Source organism: Medicago sativa, chromosome 5 (genome assembly GCF_051527215.1).
Source record: "Medicago sativa cultivar Bolivia chromosome 5, Bolivia_mono, whole genome shotgun sequence".
NCBI lineage: Eukaryota > Viridiplantae > Streptophyta > Magnoliopsida > Fabales > Fabaceae > Medicago > Medicago sativa.
The window spans coordinates 66,074,458-66,092,601 of NC_140753.1; the positions used below are offsets into that span (position 1 = coordinate 66,074,458).

Sequence of the window (18,144 nt, forward strand, 5' to 3'; positions counted from 1 at the left end):
AAAAAATTTCAATGGTAAAGATATGAGAATGTTAACTAAATTCTAAAGTGTGATAGATTGATCAATATCATTTACAAAAGAGTTAAATAAACATTCCCTAAAAAAAGAGTAAAACAAACATATTGTCAATGACCCCCCTGCAAGACCATACAAAGCTATGTCTATACAAACCAAAGTCGTACTTTAAATGAGCTCCCTCGTAAGCGGGTAGTTGAATTAGACCGCTCAAATTAATCGATCCTTAAATCCGACACCAACTATTAAAAAAAGCCATATTGTAAATGTAAAATTGTTTTAAACCGATCCTCCATTACAAATTCTCTATTTTTCCATATCATATCACAAGACATAATTGCATATCTACATGAATGTAATGATGTGACAAAACAATAATTTTCTGTTAGATACTAATGTAAGATTTCAAATTACCTAGCCTTTAAATCATTTTAAAAACGAGGTCCATAAAAATAATTAAATATTTTTATTAGATCAAACGCGATTAACGTAGCATATATAAGAATAAACTTTTGACAATATAAATACTAATTTGTTTTTGTAATAATTTATTCTATATATACTATTGATTTTTTTGAAAATCTTAATGAAATGTCCTAGATAGTTTGCACGACCCTTTAAAGAAAAATGTTGACCAGTAATTGTGAACTTGCCGTTTTTGTATACAAACTCACTTTTTCTTTTCGTACCTTATTTGTAATGTTTGCAGAGCTTAACACTCTCCCAGACTCAGAAACGTTACAAATAAGGTATCATCACACAAAAAATCAGAAACAACTTCAAAATTTGTTCCTCTCTTTCTCCAACTTAATAAAGACCCTTTTTTTTTCTCTCTGTTTTTCAGTTCCTTTAGCCGAAAGAACAAATCAACAACAATGGCACCAAGAAGAAGACAACCCAGAAGACAGGTTTTTCATTTTTTCCTTTCTCAAAAACAATGCTGTTTTTTCATTTTTGTTTATGTTTTTTTTTTCATGTCTCTTTATGTCATTTTCCCTTAAACTAGACGGTTGGAAACACAAGAATGGATGCTGCTTTGGATGCAATGAGACAACTTGGATTTGAGGAAAAGCTTATCAGGGAAACTGTTGAGGAGCTTCTTGATGTTGGTTTTCTTTTCTTCAAATACATTGAACAAAAAAAGTTTTGATTTTTCCATTTTTTTTGCTTATTTTGAAAAAAAGTTTTGATTTTTCTTTGTTTTTCAGGTTTATGAAGGAAATCAAGGTTGGCCCTTTATTGAAGAGGGCTCTTACAAGCTGCTGATTGAAACCATTCTTTGCAAAGAACCAACTTGTGATGAAGACAAGGTACCCATTCAGCAATTTTACACTAAATCTTAAATTCCCATAATGTACATTAATACTATTCATTATTTGTGCCAATTACTCATCTATATTCAATGTGAGACACTTAGTAAACATAAAATTTATTGTAATGGTATCAATAGAAGTGATTGTGTAATTATACATTGATTTTCTAACCAAACTGAAGTTGTGAGACAAACTAAAAATATAGGATCAAATATCAGGAAGTAACAGAGAGAGTATATTTTTGTAGTTGACAATTTTGTTTTTTGGTCAAGTTCCGTAGTTTATAATTGATCAGGAACCAATTTAATGCAAGTTTAGATTGGGGGTAGAATTGTCAAAATCACCGCGAGTCACTGCATTTTTGCCAAAAGCTACACTTTGTAGTTTCAACAAAATCATGTTGTCACCATGATTTTGACAATCTGTTTATACCCGGATCTTCTTTGTATACTTTGCTCGTATTTATTTCGTTTGTTCTGTTTATACATTGATCTTCTTTCTAGGATTTGGTTAGTGAATTCATTGCAATGCATGCTCCTTTGTAATGTGTGTACAAATTTTGGTCACTATCCTTAAGAAAGTATGGAGAAAAAGAAATATTAAGGGTTTCTTGAGATTCTGTATTTCAGTTAACACAACTCACTACTAAAAGTTACTAGCATTCAACACTCATAAGGGAAAATTTGCTTAAACACGTAATATTTTCACCGCCTTTATAATTTTGATTCTAATCCTTTTTTTCATGTTTTTTTGATTGTGTATCCTCCTTCTAGTAACTGTTCTTGCAGTAGAATTCCAACCAAGTGAAAGTGTAAAACCTTTCACATTTGGTTTTTTATTTCAACTGATTAATTAGATTAACAATTTAATGAATACTGTTAATTATTTCATTTGGATGAACATTGTCGAGGCTTTCACTTGGACAACATACTACTAGAAACCTATGTAGCACCGGCACTTTGTAATAACATTCTATCACTGATTTTTTCAAATTTTTGTCGGTGTCTAGACATTGAGTCTATGTATCAGTGTTGATGTTGTGTCTCTGTCAGTTGCTCATAGCTAGACATTGAGTTAAAATAGATTGTTACACAGATGGTATACATTTTATGATTTTTGAACTAATAACAAGAAAAATGATAATCCTTTGCAGGATGATGTAAGAAAGGATGGTGTTGGTGAGACATCATCAGCTGCCACTCCTGCAACCGGGATTACTGAAGTTGGCTCCTCTTATCTTGTGCATCAAGACCATGTACCGCGGGGTAATGATGATTTGGACTCTGCATCTCAAACCAATGATCACGATCATGACTCTACTCCAATTGGCAATGTAGAAGAAGAAGTTGGTAATTTAATCCTACCCTCCTGTAGGTCCTTTCATTTGAATATGTTTGCATTTCTCTTCAATGTTAGAAAGATTAGAAGTTTCCTAAATATAAGTTCCTAAATCAAGGTAAAAAAAAAAAAAGTTCCTAAATGAAGGTTAGACACTAGTTAGGTTTAGGGCAGATCATGTGAGGCCTAAATGAAATTTTGAAAGATTTAATTTTTTGGTCAAGTATTTTGGTACATCGTCCTCTAAATTTACAAGATACATTTATGGATTTGGATTGATTGCATCCACCAAATCACACATATCGTTGATAAGAACTATTTGATTAAGATCAGATACTCCTGTTTTAACTTTGTATTTTGGATATGATTTAACAAAGTTTGTATGTAAACCATTCGATCTTAATCTGAAAATCAAGATCGCGTGACTACGTCAGATGTGTGATTTTTTAACTAACTTAATCGCTCTGTTGAAAATATGTTTAGGTTTCCTAAAGAGCTAGGAAAAGTCAAAAAATTATTATTATTATTATTTGTTAATAGTTGAAATGTTTGTAGGTGTTAAGGATAATGTTGAAGCCACTACTGACAAGCTTCCACAAAGTAGGCACAGACCTTGCTATGGATGGATTAGCAGTGATGATAACGATGTGGACCTCATATACTTTCAACCTCCACCATTACCTAAACACATAGAGAAGTTGATCGGGAAGAGTCTAGCTCATGAAAGACCAAATCGCAAGAGTAGATGGGATGAAAAACCAGATGATATGTGAATGCTGTATTTGTTATGACTGTATACCTTAGCCCTTGTTTGTTTTATGTTCTTCATATATGTATGTTATGGATGATAGGGAGCATTATTTTTTTCATGAGACTTTAGATATGGATATTAAATTGATCATGACAAGTTTTTTTTGCTCCTTGGAAATATATATTGCTGAAAGTTATCTGAACCATGATTCCTTGAATTACAAGGCATCACCAATAAATAGTAACAAGTTATTCATGATTTTGACAATTTATTCGAGTCCTTTAAACTTGGTCGAAAAAAAGTAAAGGGCTTTCTGTAATTTATGTTTTAGAAGGAAATCATTGATCTGATAATTAAACAAGAAACAACAATAGTCTAGGAACCAATTTAGTGCAAGTTTAGATTGGGGGTGAAATTGTCAAAATCACCATGTGCCACTGCAGTTTTTCTGAAAGCTACACTCTGTAGTTTCAACAAAATCATGTTGTCACCGTGATTTTGACAATCTGTTTATACACGGATCTTCTTTGTATACTTGGCTCGTATTTATTTCGTTTGTTCTGTTTATACATTGATCTTCTTTTTAGAATTTGGTTAGTGACTTCATTGCAATGCTTACTCCTTTGTAATGTGTGGCCAAGTTTTGGTCGCTATTCTTAAGAAAGTATGGAGAAAAAGAAATATTTTGGGTTTCTTGAGATTCTGTATTTCAGTTAACACAACTCATTACTAAAAGTTACTAGCATTAAACACTCATAAGGGAAAATTTGCTTAAATACGTAATATTTTCACTGCCTTTAGAATTTTGATTCTAATCCTTCTTTTTCCATGTTTCTTTTGATTGTGTATCCTCGTTTCAAAGAGGATGAATTTCGTCACAAAATTTAGTTCAACCGACAATATCGATCGATATATTAAACTGTAACCTTTTACCCGCGTTTGAACTTAGTGTGTGTCTGAGTTTATGGTGCTTACCACTTCGTTTAAGAGTAGAGAAAACAAGAATTTATAAGCTGTTGAAAATTGAAATACTGTAGTTTCTTTTTTCCTTTTGAGTTCAATCAAAATTGAAAGATGGAAGAAATGATTGTCAAAGTTGGATTTAGATTTTCATTTTTCGTGTTAATCCTCCGATTTTCAAATAATGGACCTTTGATAATATGGAATTTGACTAAGAGGTAAGTAAAATATGTTCAATAATTATTTCACCTAGAAATTAGGCTTAATAGCAGTTTTAACCCCCTAACTTTTTCAAAGTTGCGATTTTGGCCCCCTAAGAAAAAAAAACTACAAAACCGCCCCCTAAGTTTTGCACCTGTGGCAGTTTTGGCCCCCTAGGCCAATTTTGACTCAGTCTATGCTGACGTGGCACCCTAAGTGAGGTGCCACGTGTTATTATTTTTTTATTTTTTTGGCCTCGGGGGGCCAAAACTGTTGCAGTTGCAAAACTTAGGGGGCGGTTTTGTAGTTTTTTTTCTTAGGGGGTCAAAATCGCAACTTCGTGAAAGTTAGGGGGCTAAAACTGCTATTAAACCTAGAAATTAAACTCGAATTTTTCTGAATGATTCCTCTTAAAGACATCAATTTATCTTAAAATCCTAACGTACAAAACTTCAAAACAACTTCAATAATACTTGATTCATAAGTGTCGCATAATTTAAAATGTAACCTCAAATATTATAGTTTTTGATGTTGTAGAGATATAATCCAAACAAAAAACTTACAAAAACCAAAATAAAAGATTATATATTAAAGAGGCCAAACTAAAATTTAGTCATACAATTCAGTTTTTTATAGAAAGAAAGTAAAGAAATGCTTTGATCAACATTTGGTTGATATGTATCTAGTTATTTTTTCCTAAAAAAAATGTATCTAGTTAATTTTGGAAGCATTGTATGCAAGTCACCCAACAGTCACGACCCACAGGGTTAAGAGATGTGAATCAAAGAGGCATGACCTTTAGTGTAGAGACGCATCCAGTGGGGCCAAGAAGGGCGACCCAAGAAGGTACAACTGATGAAGAAAGGACGCAACCCTTAAAGCCAAACAACACCAGTTCTGCCAACGGTTACTAATAGGAACAGTCACAACCATTATGATTAATTGCATCTATTAAGAACGGGTGTGAATTGTAATATAAATAGAAGTAAGCCAGAATAGTAAAAGTGTGTGGAATCAGGAAGAATTTGAATTGTGGAGAGACAAAATCTCGAAAACCTGTATTTTGTTATATACCAAATTATCTATATAAATTATGTATACATTTCTGTTCCTTTATTTTTAATTCCTTTTGTTCTAATCCTTATCAAAATGTTTGTAGGTGTTACATATACAATGGAGAATGTCAAAAACCAAGAGCCAAAGGAGAATGTCAAAGAATGCAATCATGAAACATTTGAGAGCAATGTTGAAACCACTACTGTGAAGCCTTCTATGATTGAATCCTCAAAAAAAAGTGACCAGCTTCCACAAAGTAGGTACAGACCTTGCCATGGATGGATTAGCAGTGATGATGACAATGTGGACCTCATATACTTTCCACCTCCACCATTACCTAAACATATAGAGGAGTTGATCGGGAAGAGTGTCGCTCCTGAAAGACCAAAGCGCAAGAATAGATGGGATGAAAAACCAGATGATATGTGAATGCTGTATTTGTTATGGCTGTATTTGTTTTATGTTCTTCATATATGTATGTTATGGATGATAGGGAGCATTATTTTGTTCATGAGACTTTAGAGATGGATATTAAATTGATCATGACAAGTTTTTTTTGCTCCTTGGAGATTTATATTGCTGAAAGTTATCTGAACCATGATTCCTTGAATTATAAGGCATCACCAATAAATAGTAACAAGTTATTCATGATTTTGACAATTTATTCGAGTCCTTTAAACTATTCTATAGTAAATGTCTTAACTATTCTATAACATATAGTAAATACATAAATTATATGCTTAGAATTTAAGCGCAATGGAATCATGAGAGAGGTAGAGAATAAAAAAGGAGAAAACGTTAATGTGGAAAGGAGTTGGTACAATACAGAAAGTGTGTTTTATGAAGTGGCTAAAAATGCATGTCTTTTATTAAGTTATCGCATGTTTGATTAAAAATGAAAGAGAGATATAATCACCAAAAAAAAAAATTAAAGAGATGTGTTGCGTTTTAAAGAGGATGAATTTGGTCACAAAATTTAGTTCAATTGACGATATCGATATATTAGATTGTACATCTTCGTCCGTGTTTAAACTTAGTGTGTGTCTGAGTTTATATGGTGCTTACCACTTCATTTAAAAGAAGAGAAAAAAAGAATTTGTAGGCTGTTGAAAGACTATATGGAGTTTTCTTCTTTTTGAGTTCAATCAAAATTGGAAGATGGAAGAAACAACTCTCAAAATTGGATTTAGATTTTCATTTTGTGTGTTAATACTCCAATTTTCGGATAATGAACCATTGATAATATCAAGTTTGACTAAAAGGTAATTAAAACCTGTTCAATAATTATTTCAGCCAAGAATTAAACTCGATTTTTTTTTTGAATGATTTGTCTTTATTGAAGTTATCAAACTATCTTAAAATCTTGACATACAAGACTTAGATACAATTTCAATAATACATGATTCTTAAGTGTCACAATTTTAAAATGTCTCCTCAAATATTAGTTTCAGAGGTTGTAGAGATATAATTCAAACAAAAAACTAACAAAAAAAATCAAAATATAAATTATATATGAAAGAGGGCAAACTAAAATTTAAACCTTAATTAAATTCATAGGTTTTTTTAATCGTGCAATTCAATTCATTAGTTTGGTTTCATATAGAAAGAAAGTAAAGGAATGCTTTAATGCGATTTTGTTGATATGTATCTAGTTAATTTGGAAGCATCGTAATTATGTAGTTTTGGGTAATCAAGATAGCTTAATACGTACATTTTAGACAAGGTTAAATTTCTTGTATGGTTTTGGATCAGGTTCAACTTTACTATTTTTCATTTGATTTCTACCTGTGTAGCACTCAGTCTCTTGTATGCTAAATATTTTGAATTGAATTTATTTGTAATTTGATTTGGATTAGGCTAACAAGTGACCTAAGAACACTAGTTAAAAAGATAATATTTTTTTTTATCGAAAACAATAACTTTTTAACTTAAAAGAAGTGAATATACCATTTACCAACCCAATATTTCTCGATTAATTTCCTTAACAAAAACCCACTTAGGTTGTCCTGGTGGTATTTGTTTAGGATCTGAAAGTGTGCTCTTTTTCGAGGTCTCAGGTTCGTTTCTCTCCGGTGTCAATTTAAGTGGGCTAATTTAGCTTATTAAAAAAAGAAAATTTCCTTAACAAGTAATCTAGAGACGCTCCTTAACATTTTCCTTAGATTTTTAGGCTCTCTTTTTTATTTGGAGGTACCATTATTTGAGTGATGTTTTTGTAATTGATATCTTTGTAACTCTTTGATCTTAGTACTCTTTGATTCAGTAGAGTGTGGCACATTTATTCCCTTCTATGGATTCTTGTTTGGATTTTCCATTACTGGTCTTATAATCTCCAAGTGAATGTTCTGATTTTATTTCGATTGGCATTATTTATGATTTATTTTTATTTTTGATCTTCCTAGTGGTGCAAAACAAGGATGGAACTGAAAGCACTATAGTCCTTGTTTAGGTTTCACTAAGATAAGGGTCCAGGATTGAAAATAATAGCAATCAAAATTAAAATAAGGATTATAGTAGCTCTAGGCTATAGTGCATGTTACAATTGAAGTGCGTTTCCTGAGATATATTGGAACTGTGATTTTGTTGAACTCTAAAGTGTAATTTTTTGTAAAATTATAACAACACCCAATAAAAAAACATAATTTAAACGATCTCAATTGTTAATTTGAGATCAAACAATTGATACGTAAAACTTTATGACGTTTTATATGTACCAAATCCAAAAAATACATGCATCTACACACAAAAATTGATATAATTCTTTGATTTTAGATCAGCTAAATCTCATTACATCATCACCAAATAATCATTAAAAAATAATATCTATAATCAATTTGAGATCGAACGACCAAAATTTAATATTAGGCTTGAAATGATATTTTCATTTGTGACTTATACATTAATTTGGTTTTGGTGATTGGATAATTAGCTATCAAGGATAGAGACCACAAATTTTTAAGAAAAGCAGTTGAAGAAGCCTATAAAGGTGTAGAATGTGAAGATGGAGGTCCATTTGATGCTGTTATAGTTTTGAATGATGATGTTATTGCTAGTTGTCACAACATGGTTCTAAGGAACACTGACCCTTCTGCTCATGTTGAAGTCACAGCAATAGGAGAGGTTCGATTATAAAATAAATTTTAGTCGAATAATTTCCTTAATTGACAATAAAATTCATATTTTATTCAATTAAAAAATGCATATTTTATTTCTTTTAGTTAATATTGGAACTACATTTAATCTTAATGTATGCAATTAATCGAATATTTACACACAATGATATCATTTCCAGGCTTGTAAGAAGCTGAAGCTGATTGAACTTTCTGATTGTGAAATATATGTTTCTTGTGAGCCATGATCCACCTTTCACGTGTTAAGGTTGTAACTTCCCAAGGGGTGCAAGTCACCCAACAGTCACGACCCACCAAAGGGGTGCAGGGTTAAGAGATGCGAATCAAAGAGGCACGACCCTTAGTGTAGAGACGCATCCAGTGGGGCCAAGAAGGGCGTCCCAAGAAGGTACAACTGATGAAGAAAGGACGCAACCCTTAAAGGCAAACAACACCAGTTCTACCAACGGTTACTAATAGGAACAGTCACAACGATTATGATTAATTGCATCTATTAAGAACGGGTGTGAATTGTAATATAAATAGAAGTAAGCCAGAATAGAAAAAGTGTGTGGAATTAGGAAGAATTTGAATTGTGGAGAGACAAAATCTCGAAAACCTGTATTTTGTTATATACCAAATTATCTATATAAATTATATATACATTTCTGTTCCTTTATTTTTAATTCCTTTTGTTCTAATCCTTATCAAAATGTTTGTAGGTGTTACATATACAATGGAGAATGTCAAAGAGCAAGAGCCAATGGAGAATGTCAAAGAATGCAATCATGAAACATTTGTGAGCAATGTTGAAACCACTACTGTGAAGCCTTCTATGATTGAATCCACAAAAACAAGGGACCAGCTTCCACAAAGTAGGTACAGACCTTGCCATGGATGGATTAGCAGTGATGATGACAATGTGGACCTCATATACTTTCCACCTCCACCATTACCTAAACATATAGAGGAGTTGATCGGGAAGAGTGTCGCTCCTGAAAGACCAAAGCGCAAGAATAGATGGGATGAAAAACCAGATGATATGTGAATGCTGTATTTGTTATGACCGTATTCCTTAGCCCTTGTTTGTTTTATGTTCTTCATATATGTATGTTGTGGATGATAGGGAGCATTATTTTGTTCATGAGACTTTAGAGATGGATATGAAATTGATCATGACAAGTTTTTTTTGCTCCTTGGAGATTTATATTGCTGAAAGTTTTCTGAACCATGGTTCCTTGAATTATAAGGCATCACCAATAAATAGTAACAATTTATTCATGATTTTGACAATTTATTCGAGTCCTTTAAACTATTCTATAGTAAATGTCTTAACTATTCTATAACATATACTCCCTCCATTCCTTTTTATTTGATGTTTTAGCTGATTACACACATATTAAGGAATCATTAAAGAATGAAAATAGTTGTAGATTTGGACTACAATACCCTTATTTTATTTTTTGGCTGCCATGATTACTCCTTGCTTTTTTCTTCTCAAAATTCCAAATCTTCTTAAATGAGCTGTGGGAGTATACAATTCTTCCCTCAATACATTTATTACTTACACTTCCAAAAAATGAACGTGGAAGTATAAGGTGACACTTTTAAAAAGTGAAAGGTTTGTTTTTTCCCACGTTTTTTTTTCCAGCAAAACATTTAGTATTTCCCACCTTATACTTTTGAGGTTTTTAAATTTTCCCACTCATTTTAGAATCTCATATTTCAAATCCCTTAAAATTGCTTATAAAAGTTGAACTTCATGATGATATTTCAGTTATGGATACAAATAATGACATAAACGTTCCCTTAGTTGCAATAGATTTGAATTTTCCTTTTTTCAATTATGAGGCAAATTCACCACATTCACTAGACTTGAACAATGAACCACCTCTTACTAATGATGATGATGTTCTTCTATTTCAATCTAGTGATCCACCTCAAGAAGAATATACACAGTCGGATGAAGAATATGAAGACTTTCTCAATAACCAGTGGGATGTGGCACTAGAAAACTCAGATGATGGTATCTAGAATTTCAGTTTTTATTTTATTTTTTTGCATCAATCTCCATCTTCACTTTATTTCCTTCTATCACAATTTTTTATAATATTATATCCATCTTATTATGAGTACTGCTCTTACCTCCCGCAGTTAGTGTTATATTTCCAATTATGCATTCTTTTTCTTTTAGGTGATGCTAATGATAATCACAAGGAAGCTGATGAGGACATGCCACTACCACAAGTGGTTACTATCAATAAGAGAGGAAAGAACATGTCCAATGACAAAAGAAGAGACATATATGAGATGTTATTGAAAAAGAGTGTTGACGGGAAATTGGGTAGAACTGCAACACGAGAGGTGTCATCACATTTTACGGTTCCTATATTAGCTGTTCAACGTATTTGGAAACGAGCAAAAGATTGTGGTGCTCATGTTGATGTATCCCACAGAATGTCAAGATGTGGTCGAAAGAGAGCAGAAATTGATTTGGAAAAAATTCGTGATGTGCCTTTGCATAAAAGGACAACAATTGCATCTTTAGCCCATGCCTTAGGGGTCAATAAGAGTTCGTTATTTCGGCTTATGCAGTCCGGAAAAATACGGAGGCAATCAAATGCTATAAAGCCTTTCTTGAAGGAAGAAAACAAAAGAACAAGATTACAATTTTGCATATCAATGCTTGACGCCAATAGCATACCCAATAATCCAACTTTTGTGGGAATGTATAACATCATTCACATTGATGAGAAGTGGTTCTCTATGACAAAAAAAAATGAGAAATATTACTTGTTGCAAGATGAAGATGATCCGACGCGTCATTGCGTAAGCAAAAACTTTCTCCCAAAAGTCATGTTTTTGGCTGCCGTAGCTCGCCCGAGATTCGATTCACATAGAAATGTAACATTCGATGGCAAAATTGGCGTCTTTCCTTTTGTCATAAAAGAGCCTGCTAAAAGGACTAGTGTTAATAGAGTGGCTGGTACAATGGAGACTAAACCAATCCTTTCGGTCACTAGAGCTATTATAAGATCATTTTATATCGACAAAGTATTACCCTCTGTCATGGACGTATGGCCGATAGAAGATATCGGAATTCCGATATTTATTCAACAAGATAACGCGAGAACGCATATTGATATAAATGATGAAGAATTTTGTCAAGCTGTTAAGGAAAGTGGATTTGATATCCGTTTGATGTGCCAGCCTCCGAATTCTCCTGAATTAAATGTTCTTGATCTAGGATTTTTTCGTGCTATTCAGTCATTACAACAACAAAAGGTATCTCAAACTATTGATGAACTTGTTACTGTTGTGGAGAAGTCATTTGAAGAATTTTCACCAATTAAGTCAAATCATATATTCTTGACTTTACAAACGTGCATGGAAGAGATCATGAAAGCAAAAGGATCAAACAAGTTTAGAATTCCACACATGAAAAAGAAAGCGTTGGAAAGACAAGGACAACTACCAACAAATGTCAGTTGTGATTCTAATTTGGTGCAAGAGGTTATCAATTTCTTAAACTAGATTTTGTTCCAAAAAAGACAAGGATAAATCCCAAAGCAAATCATTTCATTTTGTGTATTTCTTTTCATTTTAATTCCAGCAATTGTTGTGTCTTCAATTTATAAGTTTATTTTGTGGGATACTATCATGAACGTGTGAATCAGTTTTCTCACATATGAAAGTACACATTCAAATTGCTCCTTTCTAGACATATCATTTTTTTTGACAGAAGTTTTCTAGACATATCATAAAATCAATACCAATACACAACATGAGAACTTATGCTTCTAACCCAAAAAAAAAAAAAAAAAACAGAAGAAGAAATGGAACAGAAAATTTATATTATTCCAACAATCCAGAATTAAAACCGAAAGCATAAAAGACAAGGAAAATAAAAATTGACTTCATTCCTACATGCATTTCATGCACTTTTGAATAGTAAAGGGAACATAGATTGCAATGGGATTTAGTAGAAACTAGGAAGATATATTTTCATGCAAGCTCTTGCTGCTTCTTCTTTGGGAGTTAGGTCTTCTTCATCTGCAAACTTGTTTAAATCAAATCCAATATCAGCAGGAAGATTTAGATCAATGTCCAGCACTATTTGCCTTTCACGTGGTTCTTCAACTCCCTCTTCAACTAAATCTTCAACTACCATCTCCACTGCTTGTTGGTGCAGTTTGGATTCAGCTGTGTCTGCAGTATCAAACTCATAATCAACTTTCCCTTCAAGTGAATCCTCAACTACCATCTTCAACAATTTTTCTCTCTCTGTTTCATACGTGCCTTTTCTAGTCGCTTCCATGGGGAGTATGAATAGTTTTAGCCAATGTTCTCTTTTTATAGTTGTGCATGTCATTGGGTTTTAGCCAATGTTATCTTTTTAGCCGGTAGTTGTAAATAGTGTCATTGGTAGTTGAAATGAGACTAAGGGAGAGCACTACCTAGGTAAGGACAATTGGTAATTAGTACTCCAATTTTTGACAATTGTGATAAATTAAAAGTCATAAGGTAATTAATTGTGACAAGGGTAAAATTGGACAAACAATACTAACAATTCTAAAACATCAAATATTTTGAAATAAAACTTAAGAGCTAAAACATCAAATAAAAAGGAATGGAGGGAGTAGTAAATACATCAATTATATGCTTAGAATTTAAGCGCAATGGAATCATGAGAGAGGTAGAGAATAAAAAAGGAGAAAACGTTAATGTGGAAAGGAGTTGGTACAATACAGTTAGTGTGTTTTATGAAGTGGCTAAAAATGCATGTCTTTTATAAAGTTATCGCATATTTGATTAAAAATGAAAGAGAGATATAATTACCAAAAAAAAAAAAAATTAAAGAGATATGTTGCATTTTAAAGAGGATGAATTTTGTCACAAAATTTAGTTCAATTGACGATATGGATATATTAGATTGTATATCTTCGTTTGCATTTAAATTTAGTGTGTGTCCGAGTTTATATAGTGCTTACCACTTCATTTAAGACGAGAAAAAAAGAATTTGCAGGCTGTTGAAAGACAATGGAGTTTTTTTTTTTTTCTCTTCTTCTTGTGAGTTCAATTAAAATTAGAAGATGGAAGAAATGACTCTCAAAATTGGATTTAGATTTTTTTTTTGTGTTAATACTTTGATTTTCAGATAATGGACTATTGATAATATTTCAGTTCGGAATTAAACTCTATTTTCTTTTAATGATTTGTCTTTATTGAAGTCATCAAACTATCTTAAAATCTTGACTCCAATTTCAATAATACATGATTCTTAAGTGTCACACAATTTTAAAATGGCTCCTCAAACGTTATAGAGATTATTTGGATACAATTTTAATAATACATGATTCTTAAGTGTCACACAATTCTAAAATGTCTCCTCAAATGTTATAGAGATTCTTATAATTCAAACAAAAAACTAACAAAAAACCAAAATATATTTTTTTTTATTAAAGAGGGCAAACTAAAATTCTTAAGTGTCACCAAAATTCATAGGTTTTTTTAGTCTTGCAATTCAATTCAATTCAATTCATAGGGTCTGTGTGCTGTTTTTCTGGTGCTGAAATTCAAATTTGGTTCGGCTATTGGAGGGCTGTGATTTGGGAGTATGCATGGGTTGATCCTTTTGTTGTATGGTTTTGGTGAGGGGTCTTATGTATACCTTGGCATCATGCTTTAGTTTGGGCTAGTCATTTGTTTATGGGGTTCCTTTTAGAATTTGTTTGTATTTTTTTCGGCTGTTCCGCATATATACGTCACCTTTTGTTTTTTAGCCTTCATGGCTTTGTCCGTGAATGTCTTTTGTTCGCTTTGCACTCATTCATCGTGAATAATATTGGCTGTTTCAAAAAAAATTCATTTGTTTGGTTTCTTATAGAAAGAAAATAAAGGAATGCTTTGATGCGATTTGGTTGATATGCATCTAGTTACTTTCGAAAGTTTTGGGTAATCAAGATAGCTTAATACATCTTTAGACAAGGTTAAATTTCTTGTATGGTTTTGGATCAAATTCAACTTTAATGATTTTTCATTTGATTTCTACCGGTGTAGCACTCAACCTCTCATATGTTAAATGTTTTGAATTGACCTTAAAAACACTAATTAAAAAGGTAAAAAGATAAAAACTTTCATTGAAAACTAGTTACAAACCCGTGCTTAGCACGGGTTCAATAACGTATTCGATAAAAAAATTCTTCGAAAGAAGAGATGTTAAAACAACGGAACATTGTGATTCATCATAAAATATATATATGGGCTGATTAAGAGAGCATATAATCAGTTTATGAGATTAGGAATTTACATATTATCCAAAATTATAAAAAAGAGTGTTGTTGTTATAGAGTTACCAAAAAAGGATTGATACTCATATTTACATCAATGAAATCAAACAAAGAAGTAGCGTCGGTGAGTGAAGATAATCTAGTCTAGGATTAGAGTTAAGGTGATCTATTCAAAGTGCGGATCATGAACACCAAATATTTATTTGGGAACGACTTGAACGTGCATATTTTTAGGTGGCTTCTCTAGATCAAAAATTAGCTTATCACCTACCTCTAACATATACTCTCGGCAAAAGTTGAACCATTGGCCGCCTAAGTATTTTTTGTAACTTGCTCTCTTTGCCGTTATCAAGCGACACTTATACCTTTTTTGAGCTTGTTTGTCAATGAATGTGATTGTCTTCCGTGTTCCTTTTAGAAATGTCCTTGATATCTCATTTGGGAAGTGTTGGGTACAAAACAAATTGCAGATAAATAAGAACCTTGCTGCATATGCAGTTGGCCAAATCCATCTCTTTCACAATAGAACTCGTGCAGGATCTCGAATCTAGCTATTGACTACAAAATGGAAGCAAAGAACTCAAGATAAATAGAAGGTAAATGATAAAGCTACGGAGTATTTTTCCCATAGTGTTACATCAACTATATTCCCACTGCATAAGGAAAGACATCTTTCTGGTCATTATCAAACTTATACAAAATTCTATCATCTGATGCTGACAAATTAGAAAATAATACATTTTATCTTTCAACACAATGTTCGTACACAGTTTCTTTCCAGTCCCAATTGGCGTTGTCTTGACAATCTCATGAAGAAGCCCGATGATTTCTTTAAAAAAATTACATCTATAAGAACATTATAAACGGAGAAAACACAGAAATAAATTAAAGCACATAACTATACCATATAAAACGTCAGTTTTGAATTTTCCATCGTGAATTTCCTTAAATGACTTAAAGCGAAATTCATGAGTAAGAACGTTAGTTAACTTGTCATACTTCTGCACCTTTGTACCAGAACCAAAAACAACCTTAAAGGGATTAAATGCAATGTCATTATCAAACACATGACAATTATACAAAGTATAAGTCTTGTTTTCCTCGATCAAAGCCTTCTAATGCTCCAATTCTCTATATCGAGTTATTACATGAACTCGATCACCCTAAACCCGAGAAAGAAACCAAAAAATATAAATAAATCAAAATGTACACTAATAAGTAACATTGATTAATCATTAAGGAAATTACAACAAATCGTAACTAACTCATCTAACATTTGCATCACAAATAATGAGCTTCATATGTTGATTCTCATTACTACCAGTCACAATCCAAGAATCTAGCACTCCAAATCCTATTTTCCAAATGTCCAAATCATTTTTGAGATCCTTAATGTAGTCATAATCCCTTGAAATTGAAAGTCCTATATAGAAATACAATAATACATCATTTAATTTTAATCCCTTTGTTCATTCTGATATTGAAAGAAGGTAACATATTTCTATGTGATCAATTTTTGCATCATCAAATCAACCAGATCATAAATGCACAAATTTCTGTATCATCAAATTTTTGGACCTCAATGATATGACCAAAACAAATTTACACCAATCAACTTTCATACGACTCAATGATATAGGAAAGAATAAACCAAATATGAAAACTGTTACAACTTTAGGATTACTCACAAAAACTAAAATAACCCACATGAATCAATTTTTTTCAAGTACAGTACCAGAAGTTAAAATAACAATTGTGTCAAAACCTTACCATGAATTAAAATTCAATCATCATGACCTTTACTATACTCCACATAACAAAGGAAGATTATTCTACACTCATGCAACATATACAATTTCTGGTACATAATCCACTAACAATTAAAAAAAAACCTTAAAATGCATAATCTTGAAAAAAAGCAAGAAAACCGCCTATGATGAAGCAAAAATTAAAACAGTGTCGAAAAATGAACCCCTCAAGCCATAAAAATCAGTCAACTCAAGTCATGTATGTTCTCAGAACCATGAAAAAAGGAAGAAAATGACCTCTTATGAAGAAGAAAGTGAAACAGTGTTCCCAGCTGAACTTAGATACCGTTTGGCCAAGGTTTTTTACGGTCTAAAAGTTACTTCAAGACAAAGTTAAAAAAAAGGTCTTTAAGAAAGAAGCTAAAGTTATTTGGTTTCTTTGTTTTTTTTAGTTTTAAAGCTATTTTTAAGTTAAATGTTGTTTGGCAAAATATTGTACAAACATTGATTTTTTTTTTTTTTATGGTGTCCGGGGTTCGAACCTCGGACTTGACATATAATTATGCATTGTTCCTATCATTTGAGCTAATCTCACGAGGACAAAACTTTGAATTTATTATGAATTAACATAATAAATAAAAATGTTTAAAATATTTTCTGAAGGCTAAAAATGTTAAAAAGTAAAAGATATTTTTTTTACAAATACTATATTTACTGAATAACGTTTATTTTTTGTGACATGAATACAAATCTATATCATCATATAAATGATTTGTTAAATATTTGAATAGGAGAAACAATTTAAGGAGCCTGAAATAATAACATAAATAATATCAAAATAGTTGGTTTTTTCTATTTCAATTATACTCTATAACAAATTTCGTTATTAGAATACCATATTTTTGGTGTCTTTCAAAAAGATAAGAATTTATCGTATATGATATTATATTTGTTACATTGTTGGTGTCAAGGAAACATATATGTTAAGTTTTTTTGAATAAGAAAAAGATATGCATAGTTTGTTACAATATAAAGGTGCAAAATATATATATATATATATATATATATATATATATATATATATATATATATATATATATATAAGTATAATTTTTTTAGGCATCTAGACCTTTTTAAAGAAAAGACATCTACAATTTTACTTTTAATTAAAATCAAAATTTTATAAAAATAATCACAAGCATTATGCAACGTCAAAAAAAAACTATACGCAGTAGCGTAACAAAAAAAACAGACACACATAAAGTATTACTCTGAACGCTAATATGTGTGTGTGTATATATTTGCGAGGTTGAAGAAAGAAAATAAAAATATTTGGTATCATTAAATGACAGCGTGAATAAA

The 18,144-nt window shown here is 31.6% G+C and overlaps 2 protein-coding genes across 2 annotated transcripts; both read left to right on the forward strand.

Moving 5' to 3' along the window:
• The first annotated feature begins 625 nt into the window (after positions 1–625).
• Positions 626–9,916, forward strand: LOC146924120 (uncharacterized). Its single transcript, XM_085709139.1, has 7 exons — positions 626–764; positions 860–923; positions 1,022–1,120; positions 1,224–1,325; positions 2,482–2,677; positions 3,222–3,235; positions 9,514–9,916. Exons 1-7 carry the CDS (start codon positions 643–645, stop codon positions 9,790–9,792), a joined length of 876 nt encoding a protein of 291 aa, XP_085565265.1. The 5' UTR covers positions 626–642; the 3' UTR covers positions 9,793–9,916.
• Positions 9,917–10,086: 170 nt separating this feature from the next.
• On the forward strand, positions 10,087–12,438 carry LOC146924121 (uncharacterized). Its single transcript, XM_085709140.1, has one exon. The coding sequence runs from the start codon at positions 10,977–10,979 to the stop codon at positions 12,276–12,278; it is 1,302 nt and encodes a 433-aa protein (XP_085565266.1). The 5' UTR covers positions 10,087–10,976; the 3' UTR covers positions 12,279–12,438.
• Positions 12,439–18,144: the final 5,706 nt, after the last annotated feature.

Coding starts and splice junctions, on each gene's coding strand:
- LOC146924120 (XM_085709139.1), top strand. CDS start 643: ATGTTGACCAGTAATTGTGAACTTGCCGTTTTTGTATACAAACTCACT. Junction 765..859: donor TCAGAAACGTTACAAATAAG/GTATCATCACAC, acceptor TCTGTTTTTCAG/TTCCTTTAGCCGAAAGAACA. Junction 1,121..1,223: donor CTGTTGAGGAGCTTCTTGAT/GTTGGTTTTCTT, acceptor TTTGTTTTTCAG/GTTTATGAAGGAAATCAAGG.
- LOC146924121 (XM_085709140.1), top strand. CDS start 10,977: ATGCCACTACCACAAGTGGTTACTATCAATAAGAGAGGAAAGAACATG.